Source organism: Poecilia formosa, unplaced genomic scaffold (assembly GCF_000485575.1).
Source record: "Poecilia formosa unplaced genomic scaffold, Poecilia_formosa-5.1.2 Scaffold53, whole genome shotgun sequence".
In the NCBI taxonomy this organism is placed as follows: domain Eukaryota; kingdom Metazoa; phylum Chordata; class Actinopteri; order Cyprinodontiformes; family Poeciliidae; genus Poecilia; species Poecilia formosa.
In genome coordinates, this window is record NW_006799992.1 from 548,675 (window position 1) to 566,933 (window position 18,259).

At 37.9% G+C, this 18,259-nt stretch overlaps 1 protein-coding gene across 1 annotated transcript; it reads right to left on the reverse strand.

The window, feature by feature from the left end:
* Nucleotides 1-113: 113 nt before the first annotated feature.
* On the reverse strand, nucleotides 114-7,350 carry LOC103138594 (N-lysine methyltransferase SMYD2). Its single transcript, XM_007552852.2, has 12 exons — nucleotides 7,071-7,350; nucleotides 5,991-6,054; nucleotides 4,499-4,609; nucleotides 4,332-4,392; nucleotides 3,954-4,078; nucleotides 3,786-3,853; nucleotides 3,090-3,192; nucleotides 2,668-2,778; nucleotides 2,311-2,431; nucleotides 1,896-2,070; nucleotides 857-965; nucleotides 114-454 (listed from the first exon to the last, which is right to left on the reverse strand). Exons 1-12 carry the CDS (start codon nucleotides 7,238-7,240, stop codon nucleotides 374-376), a joined length of 1,299 nt encoding a protein of 432 aa, XP_007552914.1. The 5' UTR covers nucleotides 7,241-7,350; the 3' UTR covers nucleotides 114-373.
* Nucleotides 7,351-18,259: the final 10,909 nt, after the last annotated feature.

An 18,259-nucleotide genomic window follows, 5' to 3' on the forward strand; every position in this document is an offset into this window, starting at 1 on the left:
TGGTTGAAAAAAAAAATCCACAGAAAGCCGCATGGTTCAAAACGTGGGGAAAAAAGTAGCGGCTTATAGTCCGAAAAATACAGTACTAATATTGATGTTAATTCTTTTTTTTCTTTTTTTTTACATTAAAGAAATAATCACAAAACAGTTACACCTGGAAAAGTCACTTTAGTGAAATTAGTGTGGTCTCTCCATAACATGGTATACAACTTACATAGCTGCAAGAGACCAAATGTACATATATTGTTTTGGAAAAAATCCTTCATCCATCCTCCTTCTTCATGAGCAAAGTAAAAAAACAAAAAACAAAACAAAACAAAAAAAAAACTCACAGTTCTGTGAAGCTCAGATCAAATCAGTCCCAATGTTGACTTCACTTTTGTCCAATCTCTTTACGTAAGTCTTTGAGGAAAGGGTGATTCTTTCCATGAGCCACCTCCATTATAGCCATTGCCTATCCAACAAACAAAATATTTGTTTAAAGTAATTCAAATAGATGTATATTTTTAACTTGTGACAGCTAAAGTCAGCAAATTTCCAACTGTATTTTCTTCGTGTCAGGGTTAATTTAGACAACAAAACATTCTTATCACAGTTCTTGCCAACAAAACCTTTTCCTCTCATCAAAACATTCAGGTTAAACAGCACAAACACTTACATATGCTGACTGTAACCGATGAAATGAGACAAAAATGCTGATGGTAGGTACAGTTCAATCAAATCTGTGACCAAATCTCAATGCACAGCGAAACTTAACACTGCTTTGTGGAACGATCGCATTTACTATTTAACTCAATGTCAGAAGAAAACAACACAAAATGCCAATTTATGCAGAGTTTAAACGAAGCCATCTTACCTTCTTGAGAGCACTGATGCCCTCTGAGTTCCTGTCCATATTTATGTAGATTCTGCCCATCTTCAGGTACATTGAGGACACATTCAGCGAGTAGGGCGGATAAAGCTTGCTGTATCAGAGAAATTTACAGAAATTATTAATTAAGCTAAAGGAAATAATCTTTTAGCATATTTATTTATTTATATGGTAGTAAAGATTCTCTTATGGCCAGGTCTAGAAGAACTGGAATAAATTATGAAGAAATATTAAAACTTGAAAGTAAAAGTCTGTAATATCTTTAATTTAGATTATGAATGTTCTAAAAAAAAACAATAAGAAAAACAAAAGAAAGATTTTTATGAAACTTGAAGAGAAGTATATATTTTAGTATATATTTTATGTACGTTTTCTGATATAAACAGAAAGTGTTTATTTCCTACAAGAATGGAAATTACAAAATAAACAAAAGCACAAAACCCCTCCTCAATCCACTTTAAAAGCCTACTTACAGTCTAAAACAAAAATGTGATTGCTTAGATTAAAAATAAGCTGAAGTAGAGTGTAGCTGTTGAAAACCAAATTACTTTACAGAGCCCTTGAATAGTACGTTTTGTCAGATTAAAAGTAGATTCAGACTGCAAAGGTTTATGTATTTATTTAGCAGTCCAACACTAAAGTGTGAATTCATTGGTAAAGGAAAATCTCTTCAAAGATTTTGGCCTCCACATTTGCAGATATGATGATAGTGACTAAATTGAATTCAACAAACAATTGATTTCCTTCCTCTTCACATTTTGAGACCAATTTGTTTTGGTCTCTGACATTTAATCCTTGTTGCAATGCAACAAAAAGCTCAAAAGGCATGGACACTTTTTCAAGGCAGCGCAGGCTGTCCAATATAAAATTTAAAAAGGACCCCTGCAGGTAAATGGTTTGATTGACTAATTGTAATGTTAATTTAACCATTCACATTTTTAAGCAAGAAAAGAAAATGGCTAAAACAAAATTGCACCAATATATACAGCATATTACCACCTCTGGACTGTGTGTGTTTTGGTACCTGTAAGGTTTGAGGATCTTCTCGCCGTATCTGATAGCTCCATCTGCATCCTGCATGTAAATGCAAACCCCCATGGCCTGGTACATCATGTGGAGCATGTAGACGTTGAAGTCATCAAAGACCGCTCCCATTTTCTCCAGGCTCTGCTCACACATGTCCAACAACTCGCTAGGAGGTGCTACTGAATCAAGGATGCATACACACAGGCTGAGCTCAGGCTTCACAAGAGTCTTTAAAAGTTTTTGTTTAGCTCTTCCAGTTTTGCCATTTTAAAGGAAGGTGTGCATCGGTCATTTGTAAATATTATCAAGAACATTAGCTATTAATTCAGGCAGTAAGTTTTTAAGATGCATGGCAATGAAAAAAAAATATTTCTGATTTAAAAGATAATAATGCTTCTTTGCTGAAAAGATATTTTTGACATGTTTTAGAGCCCTGAATTCCCTGACAGTGTTCCTGGCGTAGCGGATCATGTTGTTGACCACGTGTGGCTCAACTGGATCTCTCTGCTTGCGAATTTTCAGCTTTGCCTTATCCTGTGGATGAATCATGTCATAAAATCTTCATATAATTAACAAGGCACAAAAGACATCCATGTGTAGTGCTCTTCACATTGTTAGCACCCCTAACAAGTCTTATATATAAAACTAAAACATTCCCTCATAAAATTATTACTGTACTATGAAGATTTTAACATATCGTTACTAGGGGTGCCAATAAATGTGGAGGGGGCTGACATTTTATTTTGCATTTACTTTTCCTAGTGTCTTACTTTGGACTTGGTTTTGCATTCCAAGCAATCACAGGTGAAGTAATAGCATTCCCTCAGCCTGTTGTTTCGATCATCTGTTGGATAAAGGAGGTCTATGTAGCTGATGAGAACCTAGTGGAGATTTAACACACACATTTACTACAGAGCACGTTCTCTGTCCTTGAAATTATACTCTTTATTTGCTGCCCTATAATCACCTAAAAATATAACAATATGAACCGACCACCTGCCATACAACACTTTCACCCTGATGCCTTGAAAAACTCACGAGTGAATTTCCACTTACCTGGCTGAATATTTTCTAGACCATAAAAAAACAATAAAACAAAACAAAAAAAAAAACACAAGCATTCCCCACACACTTGATGCAAAACTAGAACAGGACGTGACCCCCTTTGATGGCATTCATGCCTTTTCCTCACTTCATCTCCAGGTTTCATATCCTGCACCGCCCGGACTTCAGCAGACGTGCCGTTATATGTTACTATGACGCTGGGGAGACAGCTGTGGTTTATAAGCGCCACACTGTGGGAGAAAAACAGGTTGTAAATAACAGCTTTAATTTGGATAAAACACAAGTTTTACTTAACATTGATCACAGCAATAACATGATTAATTGACAACATCTATGTTTTTTTAACACTATACAGAGGCTCTTGACTGGGAAGAAGCACACACACACACACACACACACACACACACACACACACACACACACACACCCACACACACACACACACACACACACCTCCAATCTGTACATTAATAAGTTACATTCTTGTTTAGATGTGATATATGTGGGAGTGTTGTTATTATTATGATTTTGGACGGCCAGGAAAACAAAATAGAACAATAAATGTGGAGTGCAGTACAGTCATTTTTTGGTGGATGCTAAAATGATCTTTACCAGATTTCAATACAGTAATGTAAATTTTTTTTCTGAAGATACTGGAGTGGTTTTCCACTGGTGTGAAGGAAACCATGTAACAAGCACAAGACCAATAAATCCCATTCAGCAATAGCCTCTCCAGTTTTGCCTTTGAATTTTTTTTCACGGGTTTACTATGTTATAACAGCATTTCACGCTCCTTAGCATGCATATGAGGCTTTGTTCTTACTCTGGATAGACTGCAGTACCAATGTGGGAAAGTTCATCATCTTCTATTGTAAAACCATTACAGGCAACCTGTTAAACACAGACCATCGGAATAAATTAAAAATAAGAAAAACGCTATCTGCTCACCTAAATCAATAAAACACAAGGAATAAATAAGTCTTTGTGGTACCTGGGAGTAGAGTGTAAGCAGGTCTTTGTGGTCAGGCAACTCCAAATGCTTAGGGTAAAACCGATGGAGGGCAGCAATGTCAGTGTCGGTTCTCTCTCTTTTTTCATTATCTTCATCCTCTAAATCTGTTGCAGTGAGGTAAATATTTAAATTTTGTCACAATTTAACTATACATATACTCGTACAGTGTATTATAAAGTCTTTATACCCGTAGAACTTTGCCACATTGTGCCGTATTTGTAAAGTAAATATTTGTCAATTCATCTTTTCAAAATATTTCAACCTCTGCTGCATTAGATAATAGAAGTAAAAGTGTAGTTACAATAAAAAAAAATCCTATAAGCTCTTTATCAGTATGTAATAAAAGTTTTTACTCACGCGACTGCAGCTCTTCAATGAGCAACATCTTCTCCGATACACATCGCTCTTTCATCATTTTCTGATTTGGGATAAGCACATTTGACATAATGTTACTGAAAAACAGTACATGGTTGAAATAGTTAAAAAAAATCCTTTTTAAAACAAATTTTCACATTGAGACCAACCTTCTTAGCAAGGATTCGAGCAACAAGGCGGGTCGTGTCTGACGGGCACCAGTTCTCTCCAAATGCATTCATAGCTGAACACTCCAGCTTGTGCATGGCCCAGTCTCCTTTCTTCACATAAAAGCACATAAAATACCTTATGCTTGATCAGTGAACAAAGAAAAAGTTTCAGCAGGTTTATCTATTTTATTTTATTTACAGGAATGCTTCTGCCAGCTGTCTGGCACAGAGACACAGTCTTTCAAAGTGCCTTAATATTAATTACAGGAAATAATACTCTCACCCATCAAAGCACTTTATATTCTTTGGGGAACTGAACATCATCATCCAAATAGAAACATCTCTTTGGAGTAACTTAATGTATAAATCAATACTTAGACTGTTTCTGTCATTCTTTTTATATCCTGTTAACGGTGCAGTCTGCACTCTCAGGACTTTATGACCCTCTACTCTCCATCATCTGTCCCATCAGTCCTGGGTAAAATGTTCATCTAACATCCTGACCCCTCAACAGCAACACCTAAAACTCTCCAGCTTATTCACTCTTTTGAAATTCATTCTCAACTCACTATTTAAGTGACAGACATTTGTTTCTTGGTATCAATAGTCTCCCATGTTCAGTTGTGTTTTAATGTGGTTGTTTGCATGCACAAATCCCTCAAAAAATGAGATTCTGGTTCTCATTGAGGCTTGCCCATGTGAATAAATGTGTAATAGAAGATAAATCAATTTAAAGAAAGAAACTTTCATTTTAAAGGCTGCAGGAATGTTGCTCTCAAACATCCAGTTTATTGCTCACGGGGCTGCTGGCGTACTTTGCAGCAAAGAAGATGAATTTTATATCAACAGAAATATTAGAAATGTGTTAACTTTATAACTTTAGAACATCTTAAGCGACCAGTGGCCTCCCAGTGTATTCTGACATTCAACTTAGTTGAAGTTGAGTTCTTTTTGATTTACCATCATCAAGACATAGTTTAGCTTGTAGCTGGATTACAGGAAAAGACTATTACAAACCAAAGAATAACTTCATCACTCTGTCGCTGATTACTAGATGCAGTCCCAAAAGTAAAAGAATTATGCTAAAAAGTAACTTGATATTTGACCATCTGTTTAAGTCACAGAATGGAAACGCAGATCCTTCAGGAGTTGAAGGTTTTCTGTGTGAAAAATGGTCCAAAGTCACAACTGAGAAATGAAGGCAACCAATTTCTCCTTTCTGAAGTTGTCATCAGGTTTTTGTGGGAGGTCTTAAATAAATTTCAGTAAGCACGTTTAAATCTATTTTCCCTGAGCTTATTCCATTTGATCACACAACACACACATCATCCTCTGTAACCTCTGTGATGTCTTTGCAAGTGTAGCCTGGATATGTTGCTACAACCACCTGGTGATAATTTCTTGTCAATTGTACCTTTTAAAATGTATTTAATTAGAAAGTTGTTGACATGTTCAATGCGTATTTTACCCACTGTGTCCTAATGTTTCCTACCTGGCACTTTGCATTGCAGTAAAAAGCTTTCTTGCACTTCCCGCATCTTGCCAAGCCTTCTTTCCTATAACAGAAAAGGTTTATTAGAGTTTGGAAGGCATCCAAGTAGAGACAATTAAACACTATCAAACTCCCAAAGAAATAGATTGGTTGAGCTATTATTAAATTGCTCATCATATGTCATTTGTTGACAGTTTTTAGGCCGTTAATCACTTAAAACTAGTCAATGAACCCGTATTTAAGTGATTTATTTGACTGCATCTGATTTTTGCACTGTATCAGGCTGCAATGAGTGTTTTGTATCACAACCGTTTAAATGTCATGCCTCGTGGACAAGAGCAAGCAGTTGCTGGTGGCCTGCAAAAGAGTTTTCAAGCATTCTGTGGTATTAATAGATCTGGCCTCAAGTCGGACCAGTTGTCTCCGTGACATAGAAACAGCAAAGCAGTCCAGATTTCTGAGACATTTTCAGTGAATTAACTAATCTGTGGACATGGTGACATACATGCAATATATAATGTATGTTCACGAATTACCAGGTTATAAAACATTTTGTAATGCTTAGCAAACTGACTGCTGTCAACTTTTTTAGTTACAATACGTCTAGACTTCAAATAAGTCAGCACCAGTACAAACGATTTGTTAATGTGTAGAACTTTACATCATTGACTGGCTTTTGTTTTAAATTAGTTTATGGGCCTATGTGGACATATCCTGACAGAACGACTTCATCCTGGGAAAATGTTGTAACTTATATATATGTTGGTTTTAACGAAACAAAAATACATGCTGATCGCGTTCTCATATTCTGTTACAATAATGAAATTACCATCATAGTAGTGGATTTGGCATTATTTAGAAGGTAATTAGCCAGATAAGTAGGCTAATATATCCATGTCACAGAAAGAGGAAGCACAAGCAGAACTAAAATAGATTTTATGCTGTGACAGTTTATGTGGCTCTGGTAGATCTAGAGTTACTGAGTTAAGATTCAAGTTCGAAGAACCATGTCCAGTTGTATTCATTCATTCATAGTAATAAATAAATACATTAACTGTTACATTGGGCTGTTTTTTTTACCTGGTGAAGCAGAACTCGCAGTAGTTGCCTCTCTCTTCGATCGACAGCACATAGGAGTATGGTGGGCTGGAAAACAGGAGCTCTCCGACTTTAAAGGCCTTGGTAACCCGGAGTCCTCGTCCCTTCCCGGGACTGTCGAACTTCTCAATTCCCTCAATGAGACCGGTCATTGCTCTGTAACCCTGGCAGCTTTCACTACTTTCAGTGTGAGCCTGGGCTTTGTCAAGAGGAGTGGGGTGTGGCAGACACACTGCTGTTAAGTGCTGGCATGTCACCCTATGCTGTTACATTTTTAGGCTTCGGTAATGGCAATGATTGTACCCCCTAGTGTTGGAACCAAATTTACACATTATTCAGGGGAGGCCGTTTAAGGATTCTACCTATGCTACTTTATCATGCTTTGGGGCCAATTGGAGGCCCCAAAAGAGGTTTGTATTACAATCAAGCCAAATCAATAGTCTTATTAAAATACTTAAATCTCACTGAGAAAGAGAGAAAAAGAAAAGGGAAGAAAAAGACAAAGAAGGGTAACAAACAGAAAAAAGGAGAAAGAATGAAAGAAAGAATGAAAGGAAAAAGGAAGAACAAAAGACACTTTATGCTACACTAGTAATTTTCTTTTATTTCTTAGCTTATGAGGTTCTCATTCTCTGTCCTTTATTGTAGACGCATTTTACTTGCGAAAGTCTTGCAAAAATGAATTTAAACTGGTTGTGAGATTCTGTCTTCGTGGTTATGTCTAGACTGTGCTCCAGCTTATCTGAGAGTTGAACTGGGTTTGCAACTTATCAGCAAATACTGGCTTTTTCATGGGTAGAAATGTCAGGGGAGGTGTGTCACTGACAGCTCTCTCTCTTAAAATACTTTATAGAGCTAAATAATGAAAACAGTAAGGAAAAGCATGTACTTATATTCTTAAGACATATTATGACACAATCCCTGCTTGGTCCTTAATAAGCAATTTGTCAGACTAACTCACTGTAGACATTAAGGACATAACAGAGTCTATGACCCTTTAAGGAAGAGGAGCAGTGCACCATCTTCTCTATGCTTAGCAGGAAGTGTGCATTCTACCCTATGAATGTAATCAGTGGCATGAAAACCATGTGAATGCAGTTAACTTAATCAGGGCCAGATGCTTGGAAATCAGGACTGAAAGTCTTGGGGAAAGGTGAGTAATAACTAGAATAAAAATACAAGAATTATATAAAGTGGAAGAATGAAAGTCTACAACACAAATCACAATATAAATACTTAAAGAACAGAAGACAAGTAAGAACAGGGAATCTCAAAATAAACTGAACTAAATATGAAACAATATAAGTCACATATCCCCAAATAATCACAACACAAAACTAGAGGACTAAGAATCATGACATGCAAGTTGTGTTAATCTAAAATCTCCTTAATTGCAAATAAGTTAAATCAAGGTATCAAAAATTAGGTTTCTTTACTCATACGGGTGATGTTTTTTTTTTTTTTCCTTAAGTCAAAGACCCAGGATAAATAGTGGATAGTGAAAACAATGGGCAAGTTACTGGAAGAAAAACAAAATCAAAATGAGGAAGGAAAAACAGAATTCAAAGAAGTAGAAAGGACAGATCGTATATCTATCTCCAGATGCAATAAACTACAACAATAAAAGTTCCTAAACCTTTTTTTTTTGACAACTTAAATGCAGTAATCATTAGATTTTAGTAATCTAATGTGACAGCTTGATCTTTTAGTAATCTGAAATCTAATGATTTTACATAAATAAGCCTATACCTAGAGGAATTAAAAATGTTTGACTCAGGTTGATTTTCAACCTGGATGAATGAGTTGAGAAATACAAAAGAAAACGTCGCACTATTTAACTATGTACCACCACCTGGTGGTAGATGTCTGTACTGCAATACCAATTTCTCAATAACATCTGCAGTGATTGTGGAATAGTCATCTAATTACGTACCTTAAATATTAATTATATCTAGGTGGATATGTCAGCACCGCAGTTTTTGGTGACATATGCATAATACCGAGATTTTTATAAATCAGTAAACAGTCAGCAGGAAAGATCAGCAAAGTATGGAGAGCCCTGTGGTTACATTCAGGCGTCCACTTTTGTCGCATTGTGCCATCATGTGGCTGATTTTTGTAAGTGCAGATAAAATTGAATTTAGATCAAGGGATCACGAAGTCTAAAAGAAAATAGACAGATCTCAGTTTTATTATGAGACTGGCACAGAGTGAGTTCTGATACCCCCCCCCCTCCAAACCTCCCACAAATTTAGACAGGGAGGGCTTAGGTCAGGGACTGGACCTTGAGTGAATTGAAATATTTTATAATCAACCAAAGCAGACACATTACAGTGCATGCCTGTGCACTCTCTCAAACTCACACACACAAACACATAGTGAAGATTTGCCCCTCATCTGTATCTGAAGGCTTTATCCAACCTTGCCCCAGATTTCTGCGATTTATTATAATTCCATTTTTTTTTGGTCTTTCAATCTAAAGATTTGTTCCTCCCTGTTTTTTAATAACATGCAAGCAAGGGAGGCATGTCCCAGGGAGATTATACTGTCGTCTCTGGCGTCTCGTCTTGATTACATCAGAGGAACCGGATTTGATTTGGAAGAAACCCCCTTGTTTTAGTGCCCGATCTCTTTAGACCTCCCTGTTGTGCCGGGTTCTTGCTTTTTCACAGACGAGGGGGATGATCTTGATGAATATGATCTGAACTAGAGGGAGGTAGAAGGATTAGGCAAAAGGATTATAATTTCCAGTGATGAGAAATAATAAGAAAACAATAAATCCTAAGTAGATTTAGTTCTCAAGAAAACCCTGTTAGAGTAAATCAAGAGAATAGGAGACAGGGACAGAGAAATTAAATGGATCCTGAATCTGGTCTGGGAGAAGATCAGTCCCTCTTTATATCTTGCAAGCCATAATATGATTGAAGTTCAACTCAAATATTTTGTTGATTTAATTTACTTGAAAATTATTAATATTACTTCACTGGATTTTTAACTTGAACTTGAGGTGACTGTGTGAAAAAAAAGCTAAACCTGTCAAATAACTGATCTGATACACAAATTAAATGGAGAAAAACTTTTGTTCTGCTGTTCTGTTGTTGTTAAAACTTTTCTTGCTGTTAAAGTTAACTTTCACAACCTTAGAAAGGATAAAGAAAGACGACCCACAACCAGACATTAGGTTCACTTCAGCTTCTGGTTTTGGCCTTGTGAAAAAGGCAGGTCCTTATCAACATTTCTGCTGCTAGGGTGAGGAAAACAAAATCCAAGGGCACCAATCAGTCTCGTTTATAAATGATAGATGGGGCAAACAATATAAAGACAAATTGGGGCCTCATCTGCATCAATGCTTGTGAGTGGCAAAGAAAAAAAAACTGAGCCTAAAAGCAAAGCTTTCGATTCACTCGTCTGTTTATGTTCCACACCTCACCAGTGGTCATGGGTGGAAAGAATGAGATCCTGGATACAAGTGGTTGAAATCCTTCATAGTTGGTATGAACTCAGCTTTATGGAGAGGGTTAAAATCACGATCAGGGGGAGTTTGCTGTACAGTTGCTATATCTGGATCAAAAGAAGTCAACAAAGGTGTTTGCATACCATCTTCAGATCAACAAGCGTCTTGGTCGCCTCCTGGACGGTCTAAAATGTTTGACACCCTGTTTTGTGATTTGGATAATGTTAGGGAACTGGTTGACCTTTACCAGTTCCCTAACATTAGGGAACTGGTAAATAGTTACTATTACCAAAGTTTAAAGCAACACAAACAAAACAATTTCCTGCACAAAGTAGCACAAATGTAGCACAAACATCTTTAGATTTGAAGAACTTTGCCAATAATTCATCACCACCTCAGGTAAAGATTCATCTCATAGATAAACCTATAAATTAAGAGCTTCACTGCTTGACCCAGCTCTTTCTGAACCAGAGAAGAAGGAAAATATTCTATGAGTATACGACTGTATATCAGGGGTGTCCAAAGTTGGTCCTCGAGGGCCGGCATCCTGCATGTTTTAGTTCTCTCCCTGGTTTTACACACCTGCATTAAATGATGGCTAATTAGAAGGCCTAAGCAGAACATTGACTTGCTGAGGAGATTGTTACTAACACTAGGGAGAGAACTAAAACATGCAGGATGCCGGCCCTCGACTTTGGACACCCCTGGTATAGATCTTAAAACTCGTAAACCCCACTAATCAATTCTGCTCAAATCCACAGCAAGAACAAGAACCACACTACTCCTTCAGAATCTGAGGTTTTATAATTGAATCTCTTACGACATCATAAAGAAAGCTTTCCCTCTGAAACAGAGAAGAGTGAGCCCTCTGTAGTTAGAACAAACTCTTGGTGCCCTTTCTTCAAAACTGGGTCCACTGCCTTTCTCTCCTGCTCTACAAGAGATACCCGGTGCTCCATGAAACATTAATGAAGCAATCAATTGCATAACTTTACTAGACTATATATTTAATATTAATCTCTATGTGTAAGAAGTGTAGATGACACGCTCTATAACCCTCTTGATAAAAACCAAACTAAAAATAATAGCCTTCAACAAATGTAACCCTCATGGTTAAATTTTATCTTCCTTCTTTCTCTCCTGCCCATCTGAGTGCCGAGGCCCAGTAAGAAACACTGTGAATGTATAACTCTCGGCCAAACTGAGTGCTGATGGATTGATACAGAGCACCGCCACATTGGGGACCTCATAAAACAGCTGCTGCTAATTCCTCTTTGCCACCAGGTCATAGATAAGGGCTGAGTGTGAAGTCCAGAGTGGTTAAAGATCTCTGCTTTTGAACTCAGACCTCTCCACTTAATGTTGGTGCTAACCAGGGGTCAGGAGCAGGGCAGCTCTATGGAGATGGACAGTACTGTGTGTTTCCATTCAAGTGGAGAAAGTAGAGACAGTGTAATTGATGAGGCTGAGTTGTTTTTATGAGTGGACACATGTCAAGACTGCACGCCATTGTCTCTGCATTCCTCCAAGAAGAGCCAAAGCGTTGCACACATTCCACATTCTTCTTGATGAACTCATTGACTCTACTGAGACAATGTCTAGCATTTCTGCTCGGCCCTCGTTGGCTGGTTAGGGAGCCAAGCCTTAAGCCTTAACCCCTCTGTCTCCACTCCTGGCTGTGGGGGGAGAGCGACGCCGCACGGCCGTCTTAGCCCTGTGGGCTTTGCAGGCACGGAGTCTCATCTCCCACTGTTTATCCATGTGTCTTTGCTTTGGCTTTGGCCCTGTGCTGTAGGCCACCGTGGACTGAGTGGGGTCCTTGCCCTGTGTCACCCACCTAAGCTCTGCTTTCACTGGAGGGCTTAGCGCCTTACCCTTCGGCTGTTTTATGAGCAGACAGCTGGGCTAATCTGTCTCCCTCTTCTGTCTTTCCCTGTCTTTTATTTTCCTTGGGTCTTGCTTTGTTTCTTCTTTTAGCTCCTCTCTGTTTTTGTCTTGTCTGGTCTCATATTTTTTTTTTTTAGCACTGATGGAGTTTTTTTTGTGTCATCTCAACAGAGACGTATTCATAATTCGCTCCAATTATTATATTTTAATAAAACAGCATTCCTGCACTGATTCAAAAGACATTGTAAACACTGAGGATTATCTATTTATTATTCTAGCTGTACTGTACATCTGATGGGGGAAAAGAATAGAAAACAATGAAGAGGTCTACCTGAGACTTTTAATGCATATTTCCTCATCTTGGTGTAACTTAAAAATTTCATCCAAAGAGCAAACAAAGAGGTAATTTTTTTTATTACTGCTTTAGTGTGTTGTTTTTATTTTAAGGATGTTAGGCCACATATCTAAAACATTAAAATATAAGTCTAGGGTTGCACTGATTGCAGTTTTCTGTCCAATCGCCGATTACTGATCTTTTTTACCTGCTGATTTCGATTTTGGCCAATACCAATTTCTTTTTTGTTTGTTTGAAATGCTGCTCAATCGGCAACAGTGGTGCAACTATTGTTAACTGTAGACATAACCTGGTGGGTCGATCTGTCAGTCAAATCTTTCTCACTGGACAGCAGAGGACAGTGGCTGACTTTTAGACCTTTGCTGAGGTAGATAAGATCGGTGGATAAGATTGGCTTCGCATGTAAAAATTGACCAATCACCGATCTCCAAAAATTAAGGAAATCGGCACCGATAAATGGCTGGCAGATAAATCATTGCACCTCTATATAAGTCAGTTTGTTCTCCTTAATGTCTTATCAACATCTTACTTTGATGAGGCATATATTGGAATAATTAGAGTAATGAGAATTGATTAAATTTATGAGTGGCCCTCTTGCTAATATTCAGGTTTTGAAGTTTGCCAAAAATCAGATGTATTGCTGCTTTGTTCTCCCACCCTTTTCTCCTCCTCTCCCTCCTTCTCTCCTCCTTTAAACTCTTTTCCTACTCTTCAGTGTCCAGCTAAACTTAGATGTGACAACAGTTGCAGGGTGACGGCAGCGGCTAAATGCGATCAGAACAATAGCTTCCTCCTTCTCCTCCTCTTCCTCCTTTAATAGACTGCCATTGTTTCCCCCCCGACTATTGCTGTTTCAGGGAGTTAGTTAGCTATGCTAATGAAGGTTGGGCTTGTGTGGGTTTAGTGGGATGGGATTTGATGCTCTTTAACTGGGCACTTCTAGAATGGAGAGGCGATCATAAGTGTGGCCAGGCAGCTATTTGCCACCAGTCAAATGTCACGAGCGTGTTGATGTAACACAGCAGTGGAAGCACGTAGAGATCTGCTGGATTTCCAAAACGCTTGCCCGTTTTATAATCTTTCATGTGCAAAACAATAAACCTCTCGCTTGCACACTGCATCGAATGCATCCCCAGGCAAAACCCTTGGAGAGAATAATTTGAGTAAGACAAGATGCAAAGACGACGGTTAAGTATAGTGCAGTCAGTCATCCAATCAGTCAGTAGGTCTGTAAATAGCCAAGCCGATGGCTCCTTTGAGCTTTCCTCTAAGAGGAATTCTCTTTCTCCTTGGTGTATTAATAGCGCCTGTGCATTGTTTCCTACAGCAGCACTCCTCCAATCAAAGGAAGTTGGCCTGCCAAGTATACAGTTATTTTCCTTTGTCCCTATGTTTAGCAGGCATGTAAGAGTCAGATATGTGTGTGAGAGATACTGGATGGATGAAGGTACTTTGGGGCTTTATGAGTAAGTGTGTGCATGGTGGTGGGGATTATCTCAGGATGTCTGTTTATTTATGCCTGTTATCATATATGTACAGTGATACATCCTTACATTGTCTGGATATGTCTCTCACTCGGTGTCTTTTTGGGTAAAAGGGCGGTGATTTGAAAGAGTTTTTTTTCACACACTACATATGGGAATTACAAATAGATTTACAGTGATGCTTTCTTAATGCTTTTTATTGGAGTGAGATGCTTAAATGTTAAATAAAGCCGTCATTTCACTGTTCCGCAGAGTGTCTTGCCAAAATATCACGGTAAGCCATTTTCTAAGTGGAACAGGCTTCTGAGGTATTTAGATTGTAAATATGTCAAAACCTTAACCTAGAGACCGACAGGGGACACAAGCATTCAGACACCTTCACTTTCCAGAGTTGGCAACAATCAACACCAGTTTACTCTGTAGCTGCTCTTGGAACACCTCCCGAGTGAATCAAACAGGAACGATTGGACACAGTTTAGGTAAAGTGTGTACATTCAGTGGAAAAGTTCAGAATCTCTCTGCTAAACAAAACAAAACAAAAACAATTTCTTGACTGCCCCTTTAGAGGCATTACAAAAGTTAATTTATCTCAAAGTATTCACATTTTCTGACATGGAGAATGTTCAAAACCACATGTCATAAGGTGAAAACATGAGGAGGACACTCAGAAATGAATACAAGAAGTATCCTGTCTGTAATACATTGGGTGACTTCTGAGGGTAGTTGCTTTCTCTGGGATTCATTTCCACTTACTAAACTTAAATTCACACATTTATTTTTAGATCTTTGTATTTAAAAAAAATAAAATAAAATAAAATTTACCAAAATTCACAATTTTGTCCTAGTTTGTGTTCGCCTACCAAGTATTACGGCAATAAAAACTCTCTGACGTTTGAAATTGTAGCGTGACACAATGTGAAAAAGTTGAAGAGTAAGGAAAACTGTACGCATGTCCAAGTACATTAAAATACTCCGATAAGTCACCCAACACACACGCTCAGTCACATTCAATGTAAAACACATTCGGTGACGAGCCGGGTGAGGCGAGCTGGTCATCAGGTGGCCAAGTGGTGGCGTTGAGGCATCATAAGTCACTTGGAGTCGGCAAGTGACTCACCAAGGACACAATGGTATTAGTGAGATTCTCTGCAATGTGACAGCTTGCTCTGGCTAAATGGTGTAATAATCTACCCCTCCTCTCGCAAACCTCCAGCACACACACACACACACACACACACCCGCACACACACACACACACACACACACACGCACACACATACACTTATGCATTTGCCTGCTCCTCCTGCTTGTTTGCCCTCCCCATACCAATTGGCACACACAACATTGTCTTAAGCTATAAAAAAAGATTTTTACCTCCCCCCCCCCTTCCATTGCGGTAATTATTGAATTAATGCAGATGGAGAGAGACATCTGCATGTTAAAGTGTTGGCCTCTCTCTTATGCACAGCAGATGTTCCCCTGTCATTTGCTCAAATTACGCCGCTTAGATACAGGACAGAGAGCGAGGGAGATTCAGGAGGGAGAGAAAGTTACTCGCCAAGGCGACATTGTCTTGCAGTCCTCCAAAATATCTACTACAAAACAATTGTTACAACCGTGTTTTAAGACAACCCCTGCTTCCTCTTCTTAAACGTTACTTTAGGAGAGCTGTAAATGCTCGTTGACAGCTTTATTATGAAGACAAGCTGATTTGAAGACTTTCCATATTCTATAAAGCCAACAAATGCAGTTTCGGCACTTCAAGTGTCTTGAAACCTAATGTAATAATTTAGTAATTAACAAATAAACAACCAAAACAGGGGGGTAGTATTACTTATGTGAGTTATAGATTTCATCTAACAACAAGGTTGGGTTTTTCAACCCCAAATAATTTGGTTAAGCTAACAAATGAGTAAGTGAAAGGCTCACAAAAAGAGGGATGCCATAAAAAAATTCCCATAATCTAGTTTACCAAAGAGGGCATTTTTGGGTAAAACACATTTTAATGATTGCATTTTAATGAAACAAAACAAAAATCATGCTTGATTTATAATGCATTGTAAAATGCGTCCATATTTAGTATATAAACTAATCTCTGGTCAAAGTGTTTAAATCACCTTGCACAAACAATTTAGCAGACAAAATGTTTACAACAAGTGTGAATATCTTAAAGCAATTATTCTGCGTATCCCAACTCCAAGTTTTTACTAGAACTTTATGGACCAAAAAAACCCAAACAAACAAACAAACAAAAAAAAAAACAAAACAAAAAAAAACAGATAATGGATGAAATCAGTTCAGCTTTAAATAACTTAATAACTTATCTTAGATATGAAATGCTGCACGTATCTTTTAAAGTGTCCAAATTATACTGTATCATGTCAGAAGTGTTCTTATTTATAGTTCAACTGAGCAGCTGACCGCTTGATCTTGACTGCAGAGGAGGACATTATAATAAAGATGAGGCTGAAATGACAATATCCTCTTGAAGATTATCTGCCGATTATTTGAAGCAATGTCGAGACTTGAAAAGAGGCCGTGTGTGTGTGTGTGTGTGTGTGTGTGTGAGTCTCCGTGAATGTAGGAGGGTGTGTGTCCCTGATGAAAGATAACCAGGGGACCTTCTCCTTGGGATTATATTCCAGGTTGGTTCAGCCTCATCTCCCTGGATTATGTTGATAAAAACATTCTTGTATTATATTTCTGTGCTTATTGTATTAATACTCTCAGGCAGTTCCCTGAAAAAGCTCCGTCCCACGCCTGCTCTAAGGTAATCTTCTTCCACTTGAGCTTTTAAAATGTTTGGAGGGGGGCTGCTGTCTTTGTAATACCTATTCTCTTCACTCTCAAGGTTATATTTGTCATTTCTCGTTGTTTGCTGTCAATTATATAAATTTTTGATAAGAATATTGACAGTGGTGGAAAAAACCCTGCTGTTTTTCACTCTGAAGAAAAACAGCAATGCCTTACAAAATATGTTTGGCAGCTTTGTGTGACTTAGTCATACATGGCTTTCAATATGCCAACATACTGTGACGTTGGGATGCAAGCCCTCCAGCATTGAACAAGTGACATTCCTATGTGACTATATCTTAACTAAGCATTTTATTAACATTCTAAAAATCGCTTTTTTAGTTTATTGACATGAAAGAATGATCACAACAATTTTATTCTCTGAAACTTGAGATGTTGCTGATCAACATCTCAATGTTTCGCCTTCTAACATTCTAAGATGGAATCCAAAGTTCTTTTAACTCTAAACTTTTAGTTTTAATTGCTACTTGTCTTCTATCCCACACTTCAGTTCAATTGCAGTTATGCACCTGTATGTTGGCAGCGAACTGGCAAAACCCCCTCACCTTTAAACATTTGTGATTAAAATGTTTGTATTTCTGGTTTTATATGATCAAACAGAAAATGGAAAGAAGTTAGTTTGATACAATACTTTTCTGTTTGCAATGCAGTTTCCACATATCAATAATTTTGATTGGTCAAGGTACCTAAAGAGACTGTTAATTTTAGCTGAAAATATTGGTTTTGGAGGCTAAAAACCATTTTAGTCTCAGAAATCTTTACCCATGGATTCAATGAGATCTTCTAGAAGGTTTTGTATCACTGGGTGTTGGATTGGGGAAAAAAAAAGTTTAATTAATGATCAAAAGGCATAACTTGTTACTAACTCTACGGACTTCAATGACTTGTACAAAACCAATGATTCAATCTGATTCTAGTGTCAGATAATCACTACCTGACCTTCATGTTGAAAATAAAGGTCAGGCACTAATCCTACCCACTCAGACCAGATTTGGGTTCTTTAGAGCTGAACCAGAGAAGATCAAATATAGGCAAAATTCCTTAAAAATCATTAAAAACTTAAAAAGTAAGTCAATGTGCTGTTCAGGATGTGCTTTTCTTCACAAATCCTCTCTATGCTGCGCTGACACCTAAGCAGCCTAAGCAGAGAGACACAGACTTTCCTCTCCCCAGTCAC

Coding starts and splice junctions, on each gene's coding strand:
- LOC103138594 (XM_007552852.2), bottom strand. CDS start 7,240: ATGACCGGTCTCATTGAGGGAATTGAGAAGTTCGACAGTCCCGGGAAG. Junction 4,610..5,990: donor ACTGCAATGCAAAGTGCCAG/GTAGGAAACATT, acceptor TTTTATGTGAAG/AAAGGAGACTGGGCCATGCA. Junction 2,779..3,089: donor ATATGAAACCTGGAGATGAA/GTGAGGAAAAGG, acceptor AATCTCCACTAG/GTTCTCATCAGCTACATAGA.